Raw genomic sequence first — 18,466 nt, 5'->3', positions numbered from 1 at the left:
AAGATTCAGGCTTGGGCCTCTCTACTCATGTACCCTAACATTCATACCTAAAGTCAGGATTGTTTTTAAAAACACTTAGCAATACTGTCCCTGCTGCAAACATAACAAAAAGATGCTCTTAACCCGAAGAACTTCGAAAGCTGACTGACAGGTCTGCGTCTCTCTTTTCAGATGACCTGGTTCCCCATGAGAACATGCCAGGCCAACATGCGAAAAGATGCGCACCCAGGACCTGAAAAAACAGGTCAATGCTTTCTACCCTGAATTTTCTTCTTTCCCTCCAAATGAAGTTTTTTGTGTCTTTGTCTAGAATCTTTCCCTGTAAGAAGAAAGCTGTTCAGGAGTAAGAAAGTCACTTATCTTCTCGGGAGGCTGAGTGACTTGCCCAAGGCTGAAAGAGGGCAGGTGGAAACCCCCCCAAGTTTGCATCTAAAGACCTAACCCAAAGTTCTCCATACTTAAAGATCTCTGTCCACAGTTATTTTGCTGAACTATTTGTAAGCGGCAGGCCTTGTAAGCATCCGGAAGAAGTGTCTACACAACCATGTCCATACCCAGAAATGCCATCCTGAGGCAAAGTGTATTTCTGAAAATACACTTATAGTTGTTGTTCTTTTGATCCAGGAACCATTAAAGAGTTAGGATTGCTTTAGTTGTCCTGTCTTTATTCTGCTTTAATCTAGAACCTCCCCCCTTCTATGAACTTCAGCAACACTAATATAAGAGTTCAGTCCGTAATCTCACAGCTTATAAACATGGCTAAAAATAACAATTATAATCACCAAAAAAGGAGGCTACAATACTACATTTTATCTGACTCCAGTAGCCTCAAATATTCCCACTGCCAGTGGAATTCAAGATTCCTCTCAACTTAGATCCACATGTGCAATCACGAGGATGACTGCAGCCAAACACAAATGTTCTGATGGATGTTTTCATCCAAAAGTCCCAACAGAGTATCTGCGATTCAATAAATTCATGCTCATTAAAAGACAAATGCAGAAAAATATATCAAAGGGACAACCTGCCCCATTATGTAGTGACCACCTCTTCCCACCTGACTTTCCTTGCAGCAGGACAGTTTATATATATATAAACTTATATTTGTATCTTTAATATAAAAAGATACAAATTTAAGTTTGTAAACCCTGTCCATGATGTTCAACAGTTGGACACAATGACTATGGATGGACATTCAGGTTGTTTCCAATTTTTTGTAAGAGTCATTACTCTCAAGTTGCAGTCCAGGCTACATGTAAACCAGTAATATTGCTAGTCAATACCTTTGGAAGGGTCTAGAAAGACAAGACTAATGGGGCCATGGAGAGCTGACAATTCAAGCCTCTCTTTAAAGACAACGCTACATTGCCCCTAACAGGGAGTGCTGATCCTATGACTAATACACCTCAGATACTGAGTGTTATCTTCACCCACTCACTAAGAAGGTTCTTAGTTACCCCTAACAACTGTTCCCTGCTGGGAGGAGAGGAACTGGGCTCTTTCCCTACTTTCTGATCAGGGCTCTAGTCCCTGCCACCTACCTGCCTCATGTCCGAAGGGACTTAAAAGACCGACAGCTTTTCGGGTCTGCAATTTCCACAGTCTGAGAGCAAGGAAGAATCCGTTGGGCATTTGGTCAGCTCCCGCCCTTCTGTACCATCTGGCAAGCAGGGGCTTTGTCTTCCTCCTCAGCCTCCGAGTTTTCCCAGCTTTCTGATTCCTCTTTTAAGTCTGCAACACAAACCGCAAGAACAGCAATGAACATGCTGCTCCTCAGATTCTCCATTCCTGCATCCAACAGTCTCAGGTGACTTCAGCACAAGGCTTCTTGCAGTTAAACTGACTAATCGGTCATTGCTTCCTGCTTTGGGCAGCTGCCTACATTACATGTTGCCCTTGGAGCCCTGGGGCAGGCAGAAAGGGTGATAGTAGGGCTCATGCAGCATTGTAAAGCATGAAGCTGTGAGCTATTCACCACTGGTGGGAAAATTAAACCAATGATGAGAATGCTGACAGCTGTTATTTATTGCACAGTCCTCAGCAGACACTTTTCTGAGGACCAGGCCCCAAACACATTTTTTATTTAATCCTGTCATGTCCTGAAGTCTATACAATTTTACAAATAGAGCAATATTGATTTCAAACAATCTTTTGTGACTACCCTCACAAATGAGGCCATCTTTGTTCCATATCACAAATGAGGCCTACAGGGAAGGGGCTGTAACTGTGTAAAACATGACACATAAGAGCTAGGATCTGAAGTGAGGTCTGACTTCAAAGCATGTGCCCAGACCTCTCTGTGCACCCTCTTCCTAATCAAGACACGTCCCACCGTGACACACAAGCCCCGCATGCTGCATTTCTTGCTCTACTGAACGTTGATATACTTGGCTCTCTGAAAATAAATCTTACCAACAGGTGACCCTGGCCATCTTCACTAGCCTAGAAATGTGTGGATCACTACAAACAATTAGAAGTTCTAGAGTTGACCCATCTGTGAGAATGTGAGGCCAGGTTGCAAGACATGGGGAGGTGATCATGAACCCAGGGAGAGCTGTCCAGATAGCAGCAAGGTTTAGGAATCACTACCCTTGGTGGAAACATAGGGTCCAACTGAAGCATATCATTTTCCTGTTTAGGGGGAAAAAGTGAAATACTATCTAGAAAGAAAAAAATCAGCTGTCATAAAGTAGGGATAAGAAAACTTAACAATTCATCCTGTCCACAGACTGACAGGCCGTAAGAATGGATCTTCCCAACCTTCTGAGGAAACAGACAGAAATCATGACCAAGGTTAAAGGGCAAACATTTGCTGACGTGCCTCTTGGGCTTAGTCACCCTTGGGCCCCATCATTAGCCCTTTCTGCCAGCATGGCGGAGGCCTCCAGCAGTCACGGCAGCAAAGTTCCAGTACAAGCACCTCCCAATTCACCTGCAAGCTTTTCCATCTGGACCAGGGTGTCCTCTGTGGGGCGCGCCCTCCAGGAGCTTCTCCGTCAGCCGACTGCCGCATGCCTTTAGGAGCCTAGAGAACAAAGTCACGTATGAATTTTTCTTGGCAAATGAAAATCTGAAGTATAGCCAATCAAGTCTCTAGATCTTACCATCAGTTTACAGAAAATGGGGTATAAAAGAACATGTGAACACCACAGGGCTACAATCAGCCAGATCCAAAAGGGAAACACAAGACAAATGACCCAAGTCTTCCAATAAAAGGGATGGAAAAAACTTGAGGGGGTGGGGGGGTGGTTGTATAGCAGGAAGCACTGAAGACTAAGAATGTAGAACAATCCACACATTGTGTGGTGCTGTTGTGACCCCAATTCAAAAGTCATCTCTAAGGCAAGACAAAAAATTTAACATAGACGGACAACACTAAGGAATGAAGTCAATTTTGTTGGATAACGGCTTTATGGCTGAAACAGTACAACTAACATTTGCTTTAAAAAATACTCCAGGATGAAAACAAAGAAAGGCATCAGATGAAAAGTAATAAAATGCTGTTAACTACGACAGGTGAGTCAACAGGACATGGAGCTACTTATTCTACTTTGGGCCTGCTTGAAAATTCCCTGATAAAGGGATTTTAAAAGACAGGAGGAAAGGTCTACAGGTGGGGCAACCTCTTCGTGCACAGGTTCTCAGAAGCTATACTCAAGCCTCTGCTCCTCAGGAGCCTCACCCATACCAGGACCTGACCTGGACAAGACCTAGATTTCAAGCTGATGCTGCCTGAAAATGTGGGCGGGACTTTGGAAGGAGTATACCCTGTAATGGGAAGAAGAGAAACAATTTGTGTCCAAAGGACAGATTATGGTGGTTTCAAGTATGTTCACAAATTCACTGCCACAATGATTCTTTCAAAAGATGAAGCCTACTCCTCTCCTGATGGGGCTGGGCCAAGTGACAGCACATTTGTAACAAGCAAAAGTGTTGGATGTGACAATGAGTGATGCTAGGCCATTTGTGAGACCTAACCGATCTTCCTCCGTCTTTCTCCATCACTCACTCTGGGGCAGTCAGGGTGCATGTCTTCACTGTAAGGGGCGTCCTGCCCACAGCACCAACTTGCCGGCCCCTATCAGAGTCAAGCTTTCAGATGACTGGCTGAGGAGAAACTCCTGAAAACTGGGACCACCCACCTAAGCCACCTTCTAACTGCAGACCCATAGAAGCTTTGTAGAATAAATTTTCCTGTTGTTAAAAAAAAAAAAAGAGGGGGAGGGGCCTCCCTGGTGGCACAAGGGCTTAAGATGCAACCTATGAAGCAATCCGCAGCCACTGCAGCACAAGTTCAATCCCCGGCCAAGGAGCTGCCCACATGGCGCAGCAGACCTGTCTCTCTCTCTCTCCTGTCTCACCCATTGCTCCCCTCACCGGTGTACTTCAGTCAATCTGCCTGTTCTGTTCCCCACTCTGTCTCTGGTGAATCCTCCACACCACCACCACCCCCACACCTCTGGCCTATACCCCAGCTCTTGTATGCATATATAAATAAATCTTAAAAAAAAAAAAAGAGGGGAAGAAGATCACTGCTGTGGTATAAGAACATCACTTCAAAAAGATTGATGGGAAGTGAGTTCCAGCTGAACAGCTTTCTACATCTCAGTCAAGACACGGGGAAAGGCAGCACACCAGCACAGCCAGTGCTCACCTCCATCACACACAGGGCCTCATCCAAGGACAACTTTCCCCAAGTCCATGCACAAATCCCACTGACACACTGGGACCGTTCTTATTGCTAAAAGACCCAAGAATCTCATTACCAAGCAAAGGAAGTGTGAAGACATGCCCACAAATTGTCATCGCTTGTCAAGGACGTCAGCGAACGGGCGGCATTACCATTCCTTTGATGCAGGAATGGCGTGAAAGCCGTGTTCATCCGCTGGGCGCGCTGTGGGCAGCCGAACTGCTCTGCTTCAAACACCTGAAATGCAGCGGAAAGGGGTGGCTCTTTAACAAAGGCAACCAACCAGCCACGCAGTCCAGATCCGGCTTGTTCACAGCCAGCTGCACAAATCTACTCCCCAAGACTGTCCCCTTCTGCTCTCCTGACCAGCACAGAGGTACCACCTGCCTCAGAATTTCAACAGAATGGCTTTGCTTCCCCGGCCAGAGAAGCCACCTGAGAAGAGGAATCAGTTAAGAATTTCTTCTGGGCCCTCTGCCACAACTCATTGGGCAATTGATGCACTCTGGTGCCCATGTGCCCAAAGTGGTGAGAGCCCGTCCCCCACTATCTCCAGCCCTACCCCTTCCTAGCACAGGGAGGACCTCATCACTTCTCAGACTCTACGTCATGGGCAGTTCTGGCAATGAGGTGAGACAAACAAGGCCCTCCAGTACCCTGTATGCCCTCTAGCTGGGCAAATGAGCATCCAGTATGGGTACTGCTCTAAGAAGAGTTCAAGAAGCAGATCCCTCACTTCCTCACAAGGGACACAGTGTGAATAAGAAATAACTTTGTGCTTTGAAACTGCTAATATTTGAGGGCTGTTTGTTACCAGAGCATACCCTGACCTCTCCTGAGATGCAATGCCATAGCTGCAGATCTCCATTAGGTGGTAGGTCTGCAACACGACGACTGGACAGACTCCTGACACCAGGGATGAAACAAGGGCTTCTGCCTACAGCAAAGAATCCGGAGCATCTTTGAACAAGAAACCAGGGCCACAAGGACACAGGGGAGACCTGTATAACAAGCAGGACTGATGAACTGTGAGGCCTAGTGCCATGACCCCAACTCTGAAGCCAGAAGACTGAAATTCAGGCAAAGCAGTGGCCACAGGACAAGGAGGTAGCAAAGCAGTGGCCACAGGACCAGGAGGTAATAAAACTGCCCAGGTTCTTACCCTCTCCTAGTGTATAGCACCCCGCCCCCCCAACACTGCCACTTGCTCCCCCTTGACTTGGGGTCACCTTGAGAGCCTTGCCCTGGAGCTCATCAATGATTCCTCGGATCTTCCCCAACAGGAAAGGCCAGGAGTTGATGAGGTATATCCGGTCCATCATGATGGCGATGATGCTGTACCAGCGCTGGAAGCCCCTGGCCAGGCTGTCTTTGATGAAGAAGGTGTGACTGAACACAAAGCCATGCTGCTCATCCCAAAGAAGATGGGGCCTTCGCGGCCAGGGCAGACCTGGGACACAACAACAGCCTCTCAGGGACACAGTCCCTCCTTGTTTCGGTAACATCCTTCTCAGACTTATCATTCTGTACCAATTAGCCAATTAATTATAGGAGCAGAGAGAAACTTTCTAAAGATAACATTTGTTATCATGGAATGCAAGGGCCAATAAAGTAGGATTATTACATTTTTCCACCCTTAGCCACAAATAACTCCCATACAAATGCTGCATCTATCCCAGACTCAAATTTGCCCACATCACTCATCTGGGATATGCTGGAGAATTAAAGAGCCCAAATGGCCACTGCAGAGTTCATATAATCAAGCCTGTATTCTTGATTGGTAGGCGAGAACTCAGGTCTCCCTTATGAACCTTCATTGTAACCTTACACACTATTCTGTCAACATGATCACCCGCTTTTTAGCAGATTACCAGCAGGAGGTCAAAATGGGGGTGGGGAGCAAGGAAGTCACTGAGCACAACAGCAAGGAGCTCAGCGTGGAACCAATGGGCATAGTGATGGCAACTTCTAGTAACTGGATGAGGAATTCTTTGTGACAGTGGGTAATGTGTAAGCTAAGACATGAACTACACAAGAGCAGCCCTGCAGTTTAAGAACAAATTGATTCACTCTTCCATAGGTTCTGAGAGTTCACACAGTAACAACTGAGGCAATAACAACTGAAACAATAAAAAGATGAGGTTTGACACGGTAAACTTGCATATCCTAGATATAGTTCTTATGTTAGAAACATGTCAATCGAGAATGGACAAATTGGGGGCCTCCCTGGTGGCACAAAGGGTTGAGTCTCAGCACTATGAAGCAATCTGCAGCCACTGCAGCACGAGTGCGATCCCTGGCCAGGGAGCTGACCCACATGGCGCTGCAGACCTCTCCTGTCTCGCCTGCTGCTCCCCTCAGCAGTGCATTTCAGTCAATGCGCCTGTTCTGCTCCCTACTCTGTCTCTGGTGAATCCTTTCATTCCCTGCACCTCTGGCCTATACCCCAGCTCTTTATACATAAATAAATAAATCTTTAAAAAAAAGAATGTAAAATTGACCAAAGTTTAGTGCTTTAAATGATAAGCTTGCAACCACACAAAAAACAAGGAGCTAAAAGCAGCTTGTTCTGGAGAACTGGCTGCTATCCTGCTGCACCAATCCATCTGTCTCTTTGTGACAGAAGTGACTTTTGTCTTTCTCTTCATGACCAGCTGGATTTGTTCAGGCAGCATGGAGCATGTGCAAGATTCCTGCAGAAACGTCCCTGCCCCTCTGCCCCAGGGTCACAGATGCTTACCTCACAGCTCAGGCTCCTGACACAGGCCTGGCGAACAATGCTGAAGAGCTGGGGGTGGTTGGGGTGCTGGTGACTAACGTATTTAATCGAGGTCTCCTTATCGTGGCTGATATACCCTGGATGCCCTGCAGCAAGTGACCGGCAGCCCTGCTCCCGAGAAGGACAAGAAAACCAGTCAGTCAGGAAGCAGGCACAAACTTTCTTACTCTTAGGCAAATCTGAGTTAGAAAACTCAAACTATTTTCATACAAAAATAGCTGACTTCTAGATTACCCTTATCTCAAGATTTCAATGTCTGCTGACTAGGGAAACCAGGACAGAGATCACAGAAGTTGTCAGAGGGTATGAATGACAGACACAATCTACTGCACTGAAGGAAAGCCCTGCATTCATCTTCACATAATCCAAGGAGTAACCCTCTGAGAAAATTACAGTGAGACTCCCCATTTCACAGGAGGCTAAACGCCGAGAATTAGGAAGCAGCATGCATGGCATTCTGTGTTGGTCTCTATCATGGTCCCGACACAACCATGGGGCAGGGGCTTCAGAGGCTGCCGAGACCTCAGGGTTGCTGCAGCAACCTGAAAAGGCAAGTTCAGGCCTCCTGTTGCAGGGGTCACTGCACTGGTGGCCCCAGCTGCTGCCTCTCTGTAGTTGTCCCCAGCAGACTGAGCAAGCAGGCACATAGGCAAGCCGCACCTCCCACAGCGGTTCTGGCACAGGGACTCTCCAAGGCTCTGCCAGGCCAGTCTGCTTCCTCTCTCCCACCTTCACAGGTGGTCAATTTATCTGCAGCAGGAAGGCTCTCCCTATCTTCTGTTCCCTCCCTTTATCCCTGATATGTGTTTCTAGCAATAGGTCACTCAATCTCATGCCTATGGTGTGCTTCTCAATAGGAACAAAGAAAAGGCAGATGGATTCCTGCTCACACTGCAGGGGCAGGTCCAACATCACTGATGTCAGGTCATGGCTCGGGGCCTTCAGGTGAAGCAGCAGCCTATTAAGGAAACTTAAACTTCATTCCCCAGATTGTGAAGCAACCCAAAGAGAAGGTCAGAACCCTGTGAGAAACTCCCAAAAACACTGGCTTCAGGGAACTGGGGTCTAGAACAGGTCAGAGTGTGTGAAGGGTAGGTTGAACAATTTCTGTAAAATGGGGCATTTTGCTGTGAAATGCCATGGTGGTAGCAACTGTTTGTTGGTAAGGAGTAGGTAGAAAAAGCTAAAGCTGGGACAAAGGGAAGGGACCAAAAGGGACATAAAAACCCAGGGAGAATGGTTTGTAGATCAAAGCTTCCTGTGTGGTCACACCCATGGCTCAGTCCCACCAGGTGTCCTGCCCACCGCCCAGGAAGCTGAATACATAGCACCAGCATGGCACCTCCCCCGCATCCGCATTTTCACCCACAGGTAAATTAGTCCCCTACTCTAAAAGACACTTGCCTCACACATGTCTGATTTTTTGGGCCCTGGGCTGCTGGACTCTGCGCTGGCACCTTCTGCTGGGCTGTGAGCGCGGATTCGACTGCTCATCTGAATGCCACCTTCCTCTTCCTCAGCTTGTTCACCCTGGCTGGGGCTGTCCCCATTCCCAGCTCCCTGTGGAAGTGGAGCGTGCAGAACCTCTGTGCAAAAGAGAGTGCGGGGACCGTGGAGCTCACAGAAGTGACATAGAGCGACGATGGCATTCATGGTGCCTTGGAGAGGGCACGAGGCCTGTATTGGGGGAGGGGGAGAGAAACACCACCAGCAGGTCAGCACATGCTCACACCAAGAACCTGTCAACTCCTTTGCAGCACAGGGACTGGGTAGGTGCCATCAATCTGCCCTCCGCCCTGCAGAGGTGAGTCACCCCCCCCCAACCCTGACTAAGCACCTAAATGCCAGCACTGCTTCAGGTACAGGGGCAAAAAAACAGAAATGGTCTCTGCCCACAGAGAGTTACAACAAATGGAGAAGGGAAAATGTAAATCAGTGATCACAGAGAAAGATAAGACAGCCCTCACCTCCTAGGTGAAGGGGGAGACTTTGTCTTGTTAATTACAGTATCCCCAGTGTCTACAACAGCTGATAAATGAATTTAGACAGATGACAGTTGTCACAACAGAAAAGAAAGAGATCATTTTGGGTATCCATGGGCAAGAGAATTTGGGACCACAACTCCTTATAGCTTCTTTAAATAGGGCCCAAAGGGGGCCTCATTAAGTCAGGTGAAAAGTTCCATAGTACCCACTCACACCCATGGTCCCACAATTTCTACCCAGGTCTAGTGTCACAGGAACCAAATAAACTGAATTTAAATAAAGGGTCCACAGGGCTCACCATAGCATGGTCAAGGAAAATGGTGGTTTAAGAACCCATGATGGAGAGCAGGTGAGGTGACCACTAAGGGACTAAGGTGCCACGACCCAAAGTCAAGGTAGAGGTGTTGCCAGAGGTGTTAACTCTAGAAAAGGAGGCCACATCTTCCTCTGAGAGGCATAAAAAGGAAGAGAAATAAGGCTCCTTTTAGCAAGACATCATTTGAAAGCAGCACTTGGACAGTTTCAACCCCATCTACAGAGCATCAGCACAAACCTTTATACTTGACAGAATCACACATGCACCATCCAGACTAAACCAGAGCCTGCAAGGTCATTTCCAAATGAGTTGGGCAGGACAGCAGCAGTCATACTTCAGTTCTAGCACCTGACATTTTCTAGGTAAGGAGAGAAAAATAAAAGTTAATTCTAAAGTCAACGGTCTTTGGGACAAGGGTGGGAAAAAATCAAGCAAATCCTACAATAAACCACAAAACATCACAAAAGAGGATTTGGAATTCCTGGCCTTTTGCCTCTTAATTGGTATCTGAGAGCAATCTTAGCTGAGGTTTTGCACTCGTACCACATTTAATAAAGGAGCTCTTGCAGTATATTTATATTCAAATATCATTGTAAAATACAAAATATTTTAAAATATGAAGACTTCACTATTCCTACTCTTGGTTAAATAGGGCTACCCACATCAAGGCAATTTAACCCTTCAGACTGTAAGCCTAAAGGTTTCTCTCCTCAAATGTGGAGACTAGTGATGATGTTGCCAAGCTATCTCATCATCCAGAATCAACATGGGCTACTCTTATGAATAATTTTTTTAAAGACTTTAAAATTTATTTATGCATACAAGAACTAGGGTACAGGCCAGAGGTTTGGGGGGGGTGGTGGTGAGAGGATTCACCAGAAACAGAGTGGGGAGCAGAACAGGCAGAATAGCTGAAATACACTGCTGAGGGGAGAGGCAGGAGAGGTCTGCTGCGCCATGTGGGTTGCTTCCCCGCTGGCCGGGGATTGCTGCAGTGTTTGCGGATAGCTTCACAGTGCTGTGTCTTAACCCCTTGTGCCACCAGGGAGACCCAATTTTTTTTTTTTTTTTTTTTTTTTTTTTTTTTTTTTTTAATGAAAACTACTCCTGTCTGACAGGAGCTTTGACTACTTGGATCAGAAGTGCCATAGCCCCAGGCCACCACTGGAAAGCAGTGAGGTACCCCAGATACTATCTAGCTCTGGAGTACACACACCTACTGGGTAAAACACAAAGCCTGTCTCCAGTCCTCACAAGCCAGATGATATCAAATATGTTACTTCTCCTTTCTCAGTGCTATCCTAAAGCTAAAAATGGTGACAAACCCCACCTCTCAGAGTCTACAATATGTGGAATCAGAACTCTGGGTAGCTTGAAGTTGGTTCTTTATTCACTCTCCAATTCCAATCTTGACCAGACAGACGTTTGCTGAAAAAACTACTAACAGTTCTTCCTTTCCAATAAGCATTTTGGAATACAAGGAAGCAGCAGAAATCTTCCCTGGCCTGACAATCTCTTCAACATTATACTCAAAACAAGTCAAATATCTTGAAAAGGTAGGGTCCTTGTCCACATCCCCCATCACAGGGGCTGAGCCTTTGTGCCTGAAGAGTAATACCAGAATGAGTATCTCCCACCATGGCGTGTCCAAGCTGATTTAATTTCATCCCTACTTCCTGCGGTCCCCTCATAGGACTGAGAGGGTTAAAAAGCACTTTGCAAATAGTTATAATGACTCTTAACCAATGGTATCTGCATCTCCTTACAGCATCTTTAAAGCACGTCCCAAAGGGGAGCCTCATTAAATCAGGTGAAAAGTCCCACAGCACCCACTAACATCCATGGCCCTACAACTTCTACTGACCTCACCTGGATTTCTATTTATAGAGCTCCCTGATGCTTGACAGAAGGAAAACAAACAGTGTCACATGACATGATTACTCAATCACTTGATGACAACGTTGACAATCCAGTGCCTGCAGCACTTTCTCTGCTGTGACATGGAATCTCTCCTGTCACTCTGGCTGGACACCCTGGGTGATGCCAGCAGTCCAAGGGCTGGAGAAGCAGTACCTTTCAGCTTGCTCCTCCCTGCTCTCTGCCCCAATAGTTGTTGAAGGCCGCCTTGGACCTCAGTCCACAATGAGGCAATCCCTGGACCAAATATTCTTTCCAGATGCTAAGGATACATTTGACAGCACCTACAAAACTAAGAAATGTGGTCTCCTTCCACCCTCCCTGCAGGTCACTGATCTAGCTTTACCAGCTTATCAGAGCGCTCTCTTCAGAACACCAGCCTGGGAGAAAGGGAATTATCACACACACACCCTCTCCCTTACACCAGAGGTGAGGGAAATAACAAGTAGGGGGGCAGGCAAAATTAAAGAGTAAATCAATGAGGCTGACAGGGGCTCTGAACCCAGGTCAAGCTCCTCAGCCCTTCAGAGTTCATGGATTTGTCCCCAACTCCAGTCAAATCCCACCCTCCTAACACATGCAGGTGCTCAGCACCCCCTTCCACTCTGGCAGCTACCCGCGATCTCACACCGACTCAAAGTCCAGTGGGGAGGCCCCAGCTAACCCCCAGGGCGTCAGACTCTCCGCCCGGCTCCTTCCCCGCCCCCTCGCCCCCAAGCCAGCCGCGGGACTCCCTCGCGCCCACCCCCTCCCCGTCCTTCCTCAGCGCCTCCTCCCGGAACCCAGGTTCTCATCACACCTCCACCGAGGACCCCGGTTCGAGTCCCAGCCCCGCTCAATTGGACCCGGCTCGGGGCTTCGGTTCCGCAGCGGGAAGTGCGGCCCCAGCGGAGCCGAATCCCGACGAGGGGTGAAACCCCCGGCCGGCGACCCGCGCCGGGCGCCGCTACCCACCTGACAGCGCGCCGTCCTCACAGCGGCCGCCCGGCGCCCCCGCTCGTGCTCGTCGGCCCGCCGGGCGCCCCAGCGGCCGGCCCCTCCGACTCCCGGGCCCCACCCGCGACAGGGCAGCCCCGGCTCGGCCCCCCGCCCGGCCGCGGTCCCACTCTCCGGCGGGTCCCGGCGCCGAGCCCGAGGCGCGTGACTCTGCCGGGCCGTCCCACCCCCGCCCGCGGAGGGGCGCCGGGCGTGCGAGCGCCGTCTGCACGTCGCGGCGAGCGGGGCCTCCCAGCTGCCGGCACACCCGGGAAGGCCGTGCGGGCCCCGCACCTCTCAGCGCCGCGGGCCGCGAGGTGGAGCGGCTCGGGGCCCCCCGCCGCCGCCGCCCCCGCTCCGCGCTCCCCCGCCCAGAAGCGCAGGATGGTTCACGCCACACCGGCCGGGCCTGCTGGACGAGACCATCGCGAGGGCCGGGGGTGGCGCCGACGGCCAAGGACCACGTCTAAAAGAGACGCGGGAAGCAGGGGCCGCCGAGGGCGCCGCAACCGGCGGAGAAGGAAGCGAAGGCCTCGGCCTCATGCCGCGCGCTGTGGCTTCTGTGGGTCTCACCGCCGGGCTTGGCTCCAGCGCCGAGGACACCCGGCCTCGGTGGGCCGGGCGGCCGGGCGGAGGCGGTCACGCGGGAGCAGCGCCCAGCTGGGGGGGCGGGTCCCGGGGTCCCCGCTCGCGGAGCGGCGGGCTGGGGGCGCCGGCGGGTGTCCCCCTCGTCCTCGCCCTCCCGCTCGCCCCGGCAGTCCAGTCAGGGCTTCTAGACTCTAGAGATAACTGTTGAGTGACAGCTTGAAACAGACAAAACAAACTTGGCCGCCCGCTCGTCTGGCCCCTCGCGCTCAAAGTGGACGCTCGGCCGCGAGCTGGAGCGCGGGTCCTTCCCGCGAGCGGCGGGAGGGGAGCGAGGGGCAACCCCCGACCCGCCGCCGGTCTGCGCGGCCGCGCGCCGAGGAGCTGCCGCGGGCTCGGGCCGCCGGCCGGGCGGGGGCTCTTCGCTGCCGGGCCTGGCCGCGGCGGCCGCGCTCGGGGCGGGGGGACGGCGGGGTTGGGGGGAGCCTCAGCCAGCACGTGTGCGCTTGTGTTTTATAAAATCAGGGTCACTTGCTTTGATTGTCCGCGTCATGCTGAAAAGTGGACATGAGAAAAGAAGGAAATTGCAATTTGTTTTCTGCCTCCTTTTGCTAGTGTGGTAAAAAGGGGAGTAGGGGGCGGAGTGAGGTGGTTGGCACTGCCTTTGTTTATTCTTTCCATTCCAATTCCTCTTGCCGCTGGACAGCATAAACCGCCCTTTGCTGCTGTTCAGATTTAGGTGTCATAGTATTTTCTTTTTTTAAAAAAAAGATGATTTATGTATTTATGTATATAAAGAACTGGGGTGTAGGTCAGAGGTGTGGGGGTAGGAGGTGTTGAGAGGATTCAGCAGAGACAGAGTGGGGAGCAGAACAGGCGGATCTACTGAAATACACTGCTGAGGGGAGCAGCAGGCGAGACAGAAGAAGTCTGCTGCACCATGTGGGTTGCTCCCTGGGTGGGGATTGAAATGTTGCAGTGGCCAGCAATAGCATGATAGCGCTGTCTTTAACCCCTGTGCCACCAGGGAGGCCCTGTCATAGTATTTTCTTCTGAAACTTGACTGTCATTTCAGGTTGCCATCCAGAAATGTAGAACTTATAAACCCAAACTGCATTTTTGAAAAGTAACAGTGAGGGAGTTAGAATATAATTTGACTGTAGGCACAGAGGAAGGAACTTGAACCAGACAGGTTTACCAATAAACACACATAAAAACCTACCACTTAACTTTCCTCTTTCCCAATTTATTTGCTAGAAAAGTGTTTGTCCCTGATTAGAATGTACAGGCATTATTCTGTTACTAAAGCTAGTTGGTATTCTTTGACGGTAATGTCTATTACCTCATTTGGCTGGCATTTTGACTTACCAAAGATGTCATAGAGGGCAGAAAAATTTCAGTGTTTCATTGCCCATTTTTACCATTCTTTGGTTTAGAAAACACCTACTGTCATTTCAACATTCAACCAAATGTTTCCTCAAAGAATATCTTATATCAGTATATCCCAAATTGGAGACCTCTCAGAGCAACCACACTCATCTAAGCAAGCTTATATTAAAGTTGAACATTATCCCTTTAGGGGCTTCACTTGGCACCAATACAAACATATTATCCAAGTACTGAATTCTGAGAGCAATGATTCTGTGCATTAATCCAGAGTATTAACACTTGCAGTTATCATGAAAAAAAAAACTTGAAAAGTCCTCAGACAGCTTTTAGATTCACTAATGACACTAGCCTGTTTGGACCACAGAAACTGCCCTAATACCAGGATGCAAAGTTGCCATCTTCTGACACCATCAAAAATACTGCAGGGGGCCTCCCCTGGTGGCGCAGGCAGTTGAGCGCAGCGCTGTGGAACTGTCCGCAGCCTCTGCAGCGCCAGTTCAATCCCAGCTGGCCAGGGAGATTCCCCCATGGTGCGGCAGACCTCTCCTGTCTTGGCCGCTGCTCCCCTCAGCAGTGTATTTTCATCAGTCTGCCTGTTCTGTTCCCCGCGCTGTCTCTGGTGATTCCTCTCACCCTCCCACGAATCTGGTCTATACCCCGGTTCTTGTATAAATAAATAAATAAGTCTTAAAATACTGAAGGGCCTCCCCGGTGGCGCAGCGGTTGTGCGCTGGGTTGCGAAGCTGCCCGCGGCCTCTGCGGCGCCGGTTCGATCCCCGGCTGCTCCCCGGCCACCGGAGGAGGGTCCCACATGGCGCGCAGACCTCTCCTGCCGCCCGCTGCTCCCCTCAGCAGTGTACTTCGGTCCTTCTGCCTGCTCTGCTCCCTGCTCTGGCTCTGGCGAATTCTCTCACCCTCCCGCGCTTCTGACTGTACCCAGTGCATGTATAAACAAAACAAACAAACAAATAAATAAATCATAAATAAAAAAAATACATGCCTCTTAAAAAAAAAAAATACTGAAGGTATTCAGAACATTTCTTCAGAGGATGCTGGGCCTAAAGTGCCTAGTCAAATCAAGTGCTTTTACTCCCCTGGCCAGGTTACAGACCCCTCACAAGTGTTTGAGGGTGGGGTGAGCCAGGCCCTACTTCCTTTTCCATCCCTCTGTATTTGCTTCTATTTTCCACTCTTAATCCCGGCCAAGGGAGATCGTCCATACCGAAAACAATTTTTGCTCATAATATATTCACAAAGTAATTTGCTGCTAAGAAAAATGCTAAGGCTATCTTAACTATGCAAACAGATTCAGCAGACTATTCAGCACATAGGTGGTGATAACTATTCAAAAACAAGACACAGGTATAACCAGGCACCATGTCTCTCAGAGGCAGCAGTGAGTCTTGTATTTCCTTCTTAGTAATAACAAAGGACATTCATCTGGAGCCAAGATTTTCAAAAGTAACTCCTGTCAAGAGAGATGTTTCTGTTTGTATAGAATGAAGAAAAGCTTCATTATCAGGCACTGAAGGAAAAAAAGTTCTGCCCAGGTAGTAACCTCAGGAAGCAGATACCACCCTTAGGGCATCAGGAACAACGGGAAGATTGAGATTAGAATTTAGTAGGCTAGAGACCTGTTTGGGAAGAAGAGGGTGTTGGGCTCTGTGGCTAATTCTAGAAAGATGGGAGACAACCTGCTCACTGCAGCTGCTGGAACCATCCTTGTCAGGGTGAAGTTGTTCAACAGGAAGCAGTCAGCATGGAGCCTTTTTCCTCCCTAGCTTTCTGGTCTGCCTCCTTCCCCCTGCCTGCCCCGCCCTGCCCCCCTCCTCCCAAATAATAACCCACAATCAAAGTAGAGTTCATAAAGATGGGTATAAAGCTGAGGCACAATCATGATCAGTGCTCCACCAATCCTCTATACATAAAGTTTTATTGGAACATGGCCATACTCATTCATTTATGGCTTGTGACTGCTTTCCTGGGGCAAAATTGGTACTCGCACAGGCCAGTGACTAGGAGAGCCTCTCTACTAGGGGCAACTTTGTAATTGACTCCTGAGATTTCAGGGTTTCTTTTTGTAAATAATGAAAAGGTGGCTGACTAACAACCAGACACACTGAAGTGACTGTTACTAGTGAGAAACACTTAAAGGCCCAAAATTGATGTGGTTTAATCTGACCTACTTCACAAAGGCCCTTCACCATTCTTGGGCTAGATCAGTGAGTCCTGATCAACACACTTCAGAGTTCTGAGGGACCCTGAATAATCAAGACAACTGTGCAGTTGAACTAAACATGTTTCTAAAAGAAAAATCTGCAAAGTCTGGCATCTATCTCATAAAAAGCCATTCTCACCAGGAAGGTAGCACTACCAAAGATTAAAGAGCTTAACAGCATCTCTTTAACCCATAATTCTAAACATGTTGATTCTACTTATTAAGAATCAGCTTCTGCCTTATGGATGCTCCCAGCTTTTTTATAATTATTGAGGCAACTGATATCAAGTCTAGATTCAAATTTTCCAAAAATTCCTAAAATTGATTTTTGTTCACAGTGGATGTATTCTTTTAAAATCTTTTTGTAGGGTTGAAGTGATACAGAAGACACATCAATTTTCAAGTAGTTTAAAACAAAAATGTAGATTTAATGCAGTAACAACATTAATCTGAGGATAAATAAATCCACAACAGATTTTAAAGTTTAAATTTTTTTTTCCTTTCTTTGCAGAGAGAATGGTTTTCTGAAAGCACATAGGACTGAAGATGTCAAAACAAAACAAGATGTAATGTCTTAATGTCCAGGTGAAACAGGCGTGGTCCTCCCTGCTGCCCTCCTAACTCTTGTCACTGGCCATGGTGATAGCTTCTTTAGTTTCACTCAGGATGGAGGTCATTTTCAAGAGTAACTGGATGGTTTGTTTCCTGAATCATCTTCTTGTGATCCCATGCTCTGTAAAGGCGAAAGTGAGGTAGTGTATTTTGTTTGCCTTTGTCGAGGGTTCCCCATCAGACCCCAACAAGCACTCCTAGTCCCTCCCAGAGGCAGGCATTAGGTATACAATGAAGAGGAGGCAATTCCTGGAACTTGCCTATGTATCCCTAAACAGACTTATTATTTTCAAGTCGTTTGAAAATGCTCTCAACAGGTGTCTCTGTGAACTCAGTGATAAAGTTTTCAAGAACTTCTGGTAACTAAACATTTAATCTGAAACCAAGTTCATGTTCATGACCTGGGAACATCCCTTCTCTATCCAATCCACTTCTAGTTAGGGAGGGTCACCTTAATCACCTTTTGCACGAACTGGGGATTCACTGTGATCTCCTGATCCATGGCCTTCAGTCGCTCATCCAACTCAATGCATTTCAGCATCTGTTGATAGACACATTTCTGGTTAGGAGCAGACTTAGGTCAATTACATTCTTTTAAACCTAGACTACTATTATGGATTCTACAGGCTCACTGCATATCCCGTAACATCCCAGTGCTATCTCACAAAGCACCCCACAATCAGATTATCTTTTGTTGCAAAACCTAAAATAAAAATTCACAAGTGGGATAAACATTACACATCGATTCAGACAACATTCACCATCAAATAAGTTACAAAAGTCCTCAATTTTCATTTTTTTAAAACTTAGAGTTGCAAAACAAGGATCGTGGAGGTACACTATAATGTGTTTCTTTTAAGGTTTCTGAGATTTAATGTCTAGTTTAATTCATTTTCCTTATCAGAGGCAAGAAAAACACACGCAAGCCCAGCTCAGGCACAGACTCCAGAGTGGCAGAATATGAGATGACTCACAGGAGGAGATGACCACTCTGGTGCAC

The 18,466-nt window shown here is 48.2% G+C and overlaps 3 protein-coding genes across 3 annotated transcripts in view; all 3 read right to left on the bottom strand.

Moving 5' to 3' along the window:
- LOC119230352 (folliculin) overlaps positions 1-7,468 on the bottom strand; it is a 55,888-nt gene extending 48,420 nt beyond the window's left edge. The window contains exon 1 of the mRNA XM_037491383.2: positions 7,431-7,468. The gene's annotated coding sequence lies outside the window, so the exon portion shown is untranslated. The remainder of the gene's footprint in view (positions 1-7,430) is intronic.
- LOC119231524 (folliculin-like) lies at positions 1,637-12,702 on the bottom strand. Its single transcript, XM_037493245.2, is given in 10 exon segments — positions 1,637-1,731; positions 2,933-2,972; positions 2,974-3,025; positions 4,767-4,927; positions 5,920-6,107; positions 6,110-6,140; positions 7,431-7,577; positions 8,874-9,146; positions 10,008-10,128; positions 12,642-12,702. Coding segments are annotated over 8 exon segments (963 nt in total). The 5' UTR covers positions 9,123-9,146; positions 10,008-10,128; positions 12,642-12,702.
- Positions 12,703-17,252: 4,550 nt separating this feature from the next.
- The window catches only part of COPS3 (COP9 signalosome subunit 3), a 30,281-nt gene continuing 29,067 nt past the window's right edge, over positions 17,253-18,466 (bottom strand). The window contains exons 11-12 of the mRNA XM_037492615.1: positions 17,927-18,007; positions 17,253-17,587 (exon numbers count right to left, since the gene is read on the bottom strand). Of these exons, the coding sequence (XP_037348512.1) occupies positions 17,534-17,587; positions 17,927-18,007 (135 nt within the window). The 3' untranslated portion in view covers positions 17,253-17,533. The remainder of the gene's footprint in view (positions 17,588-17,926; positions 18,008-18,466) is intronic.

This window comes from Talpa occidentalis, unplaced genomic scaffold (genome assembly GCF_014898055.3).
Source record: "Talpa occidentalis isolate TD23 unplaced genomic scaffold, MPIMG_talOcc4v2.1 talOcc4.7, whole genome shotgun sequence".
Classification (NCBI taxonomy): Eukaryota; Metazoa; Chordata; class Mammalia; order Eulipotyphla; family Talpidae; genus Talpa; species Talpa occidentalis.
The sequence above is the reverse complement of the archived record's forward strand: the minus strand, read 5'-3'. Positions and strand labels throughout refer to the sequence as shown.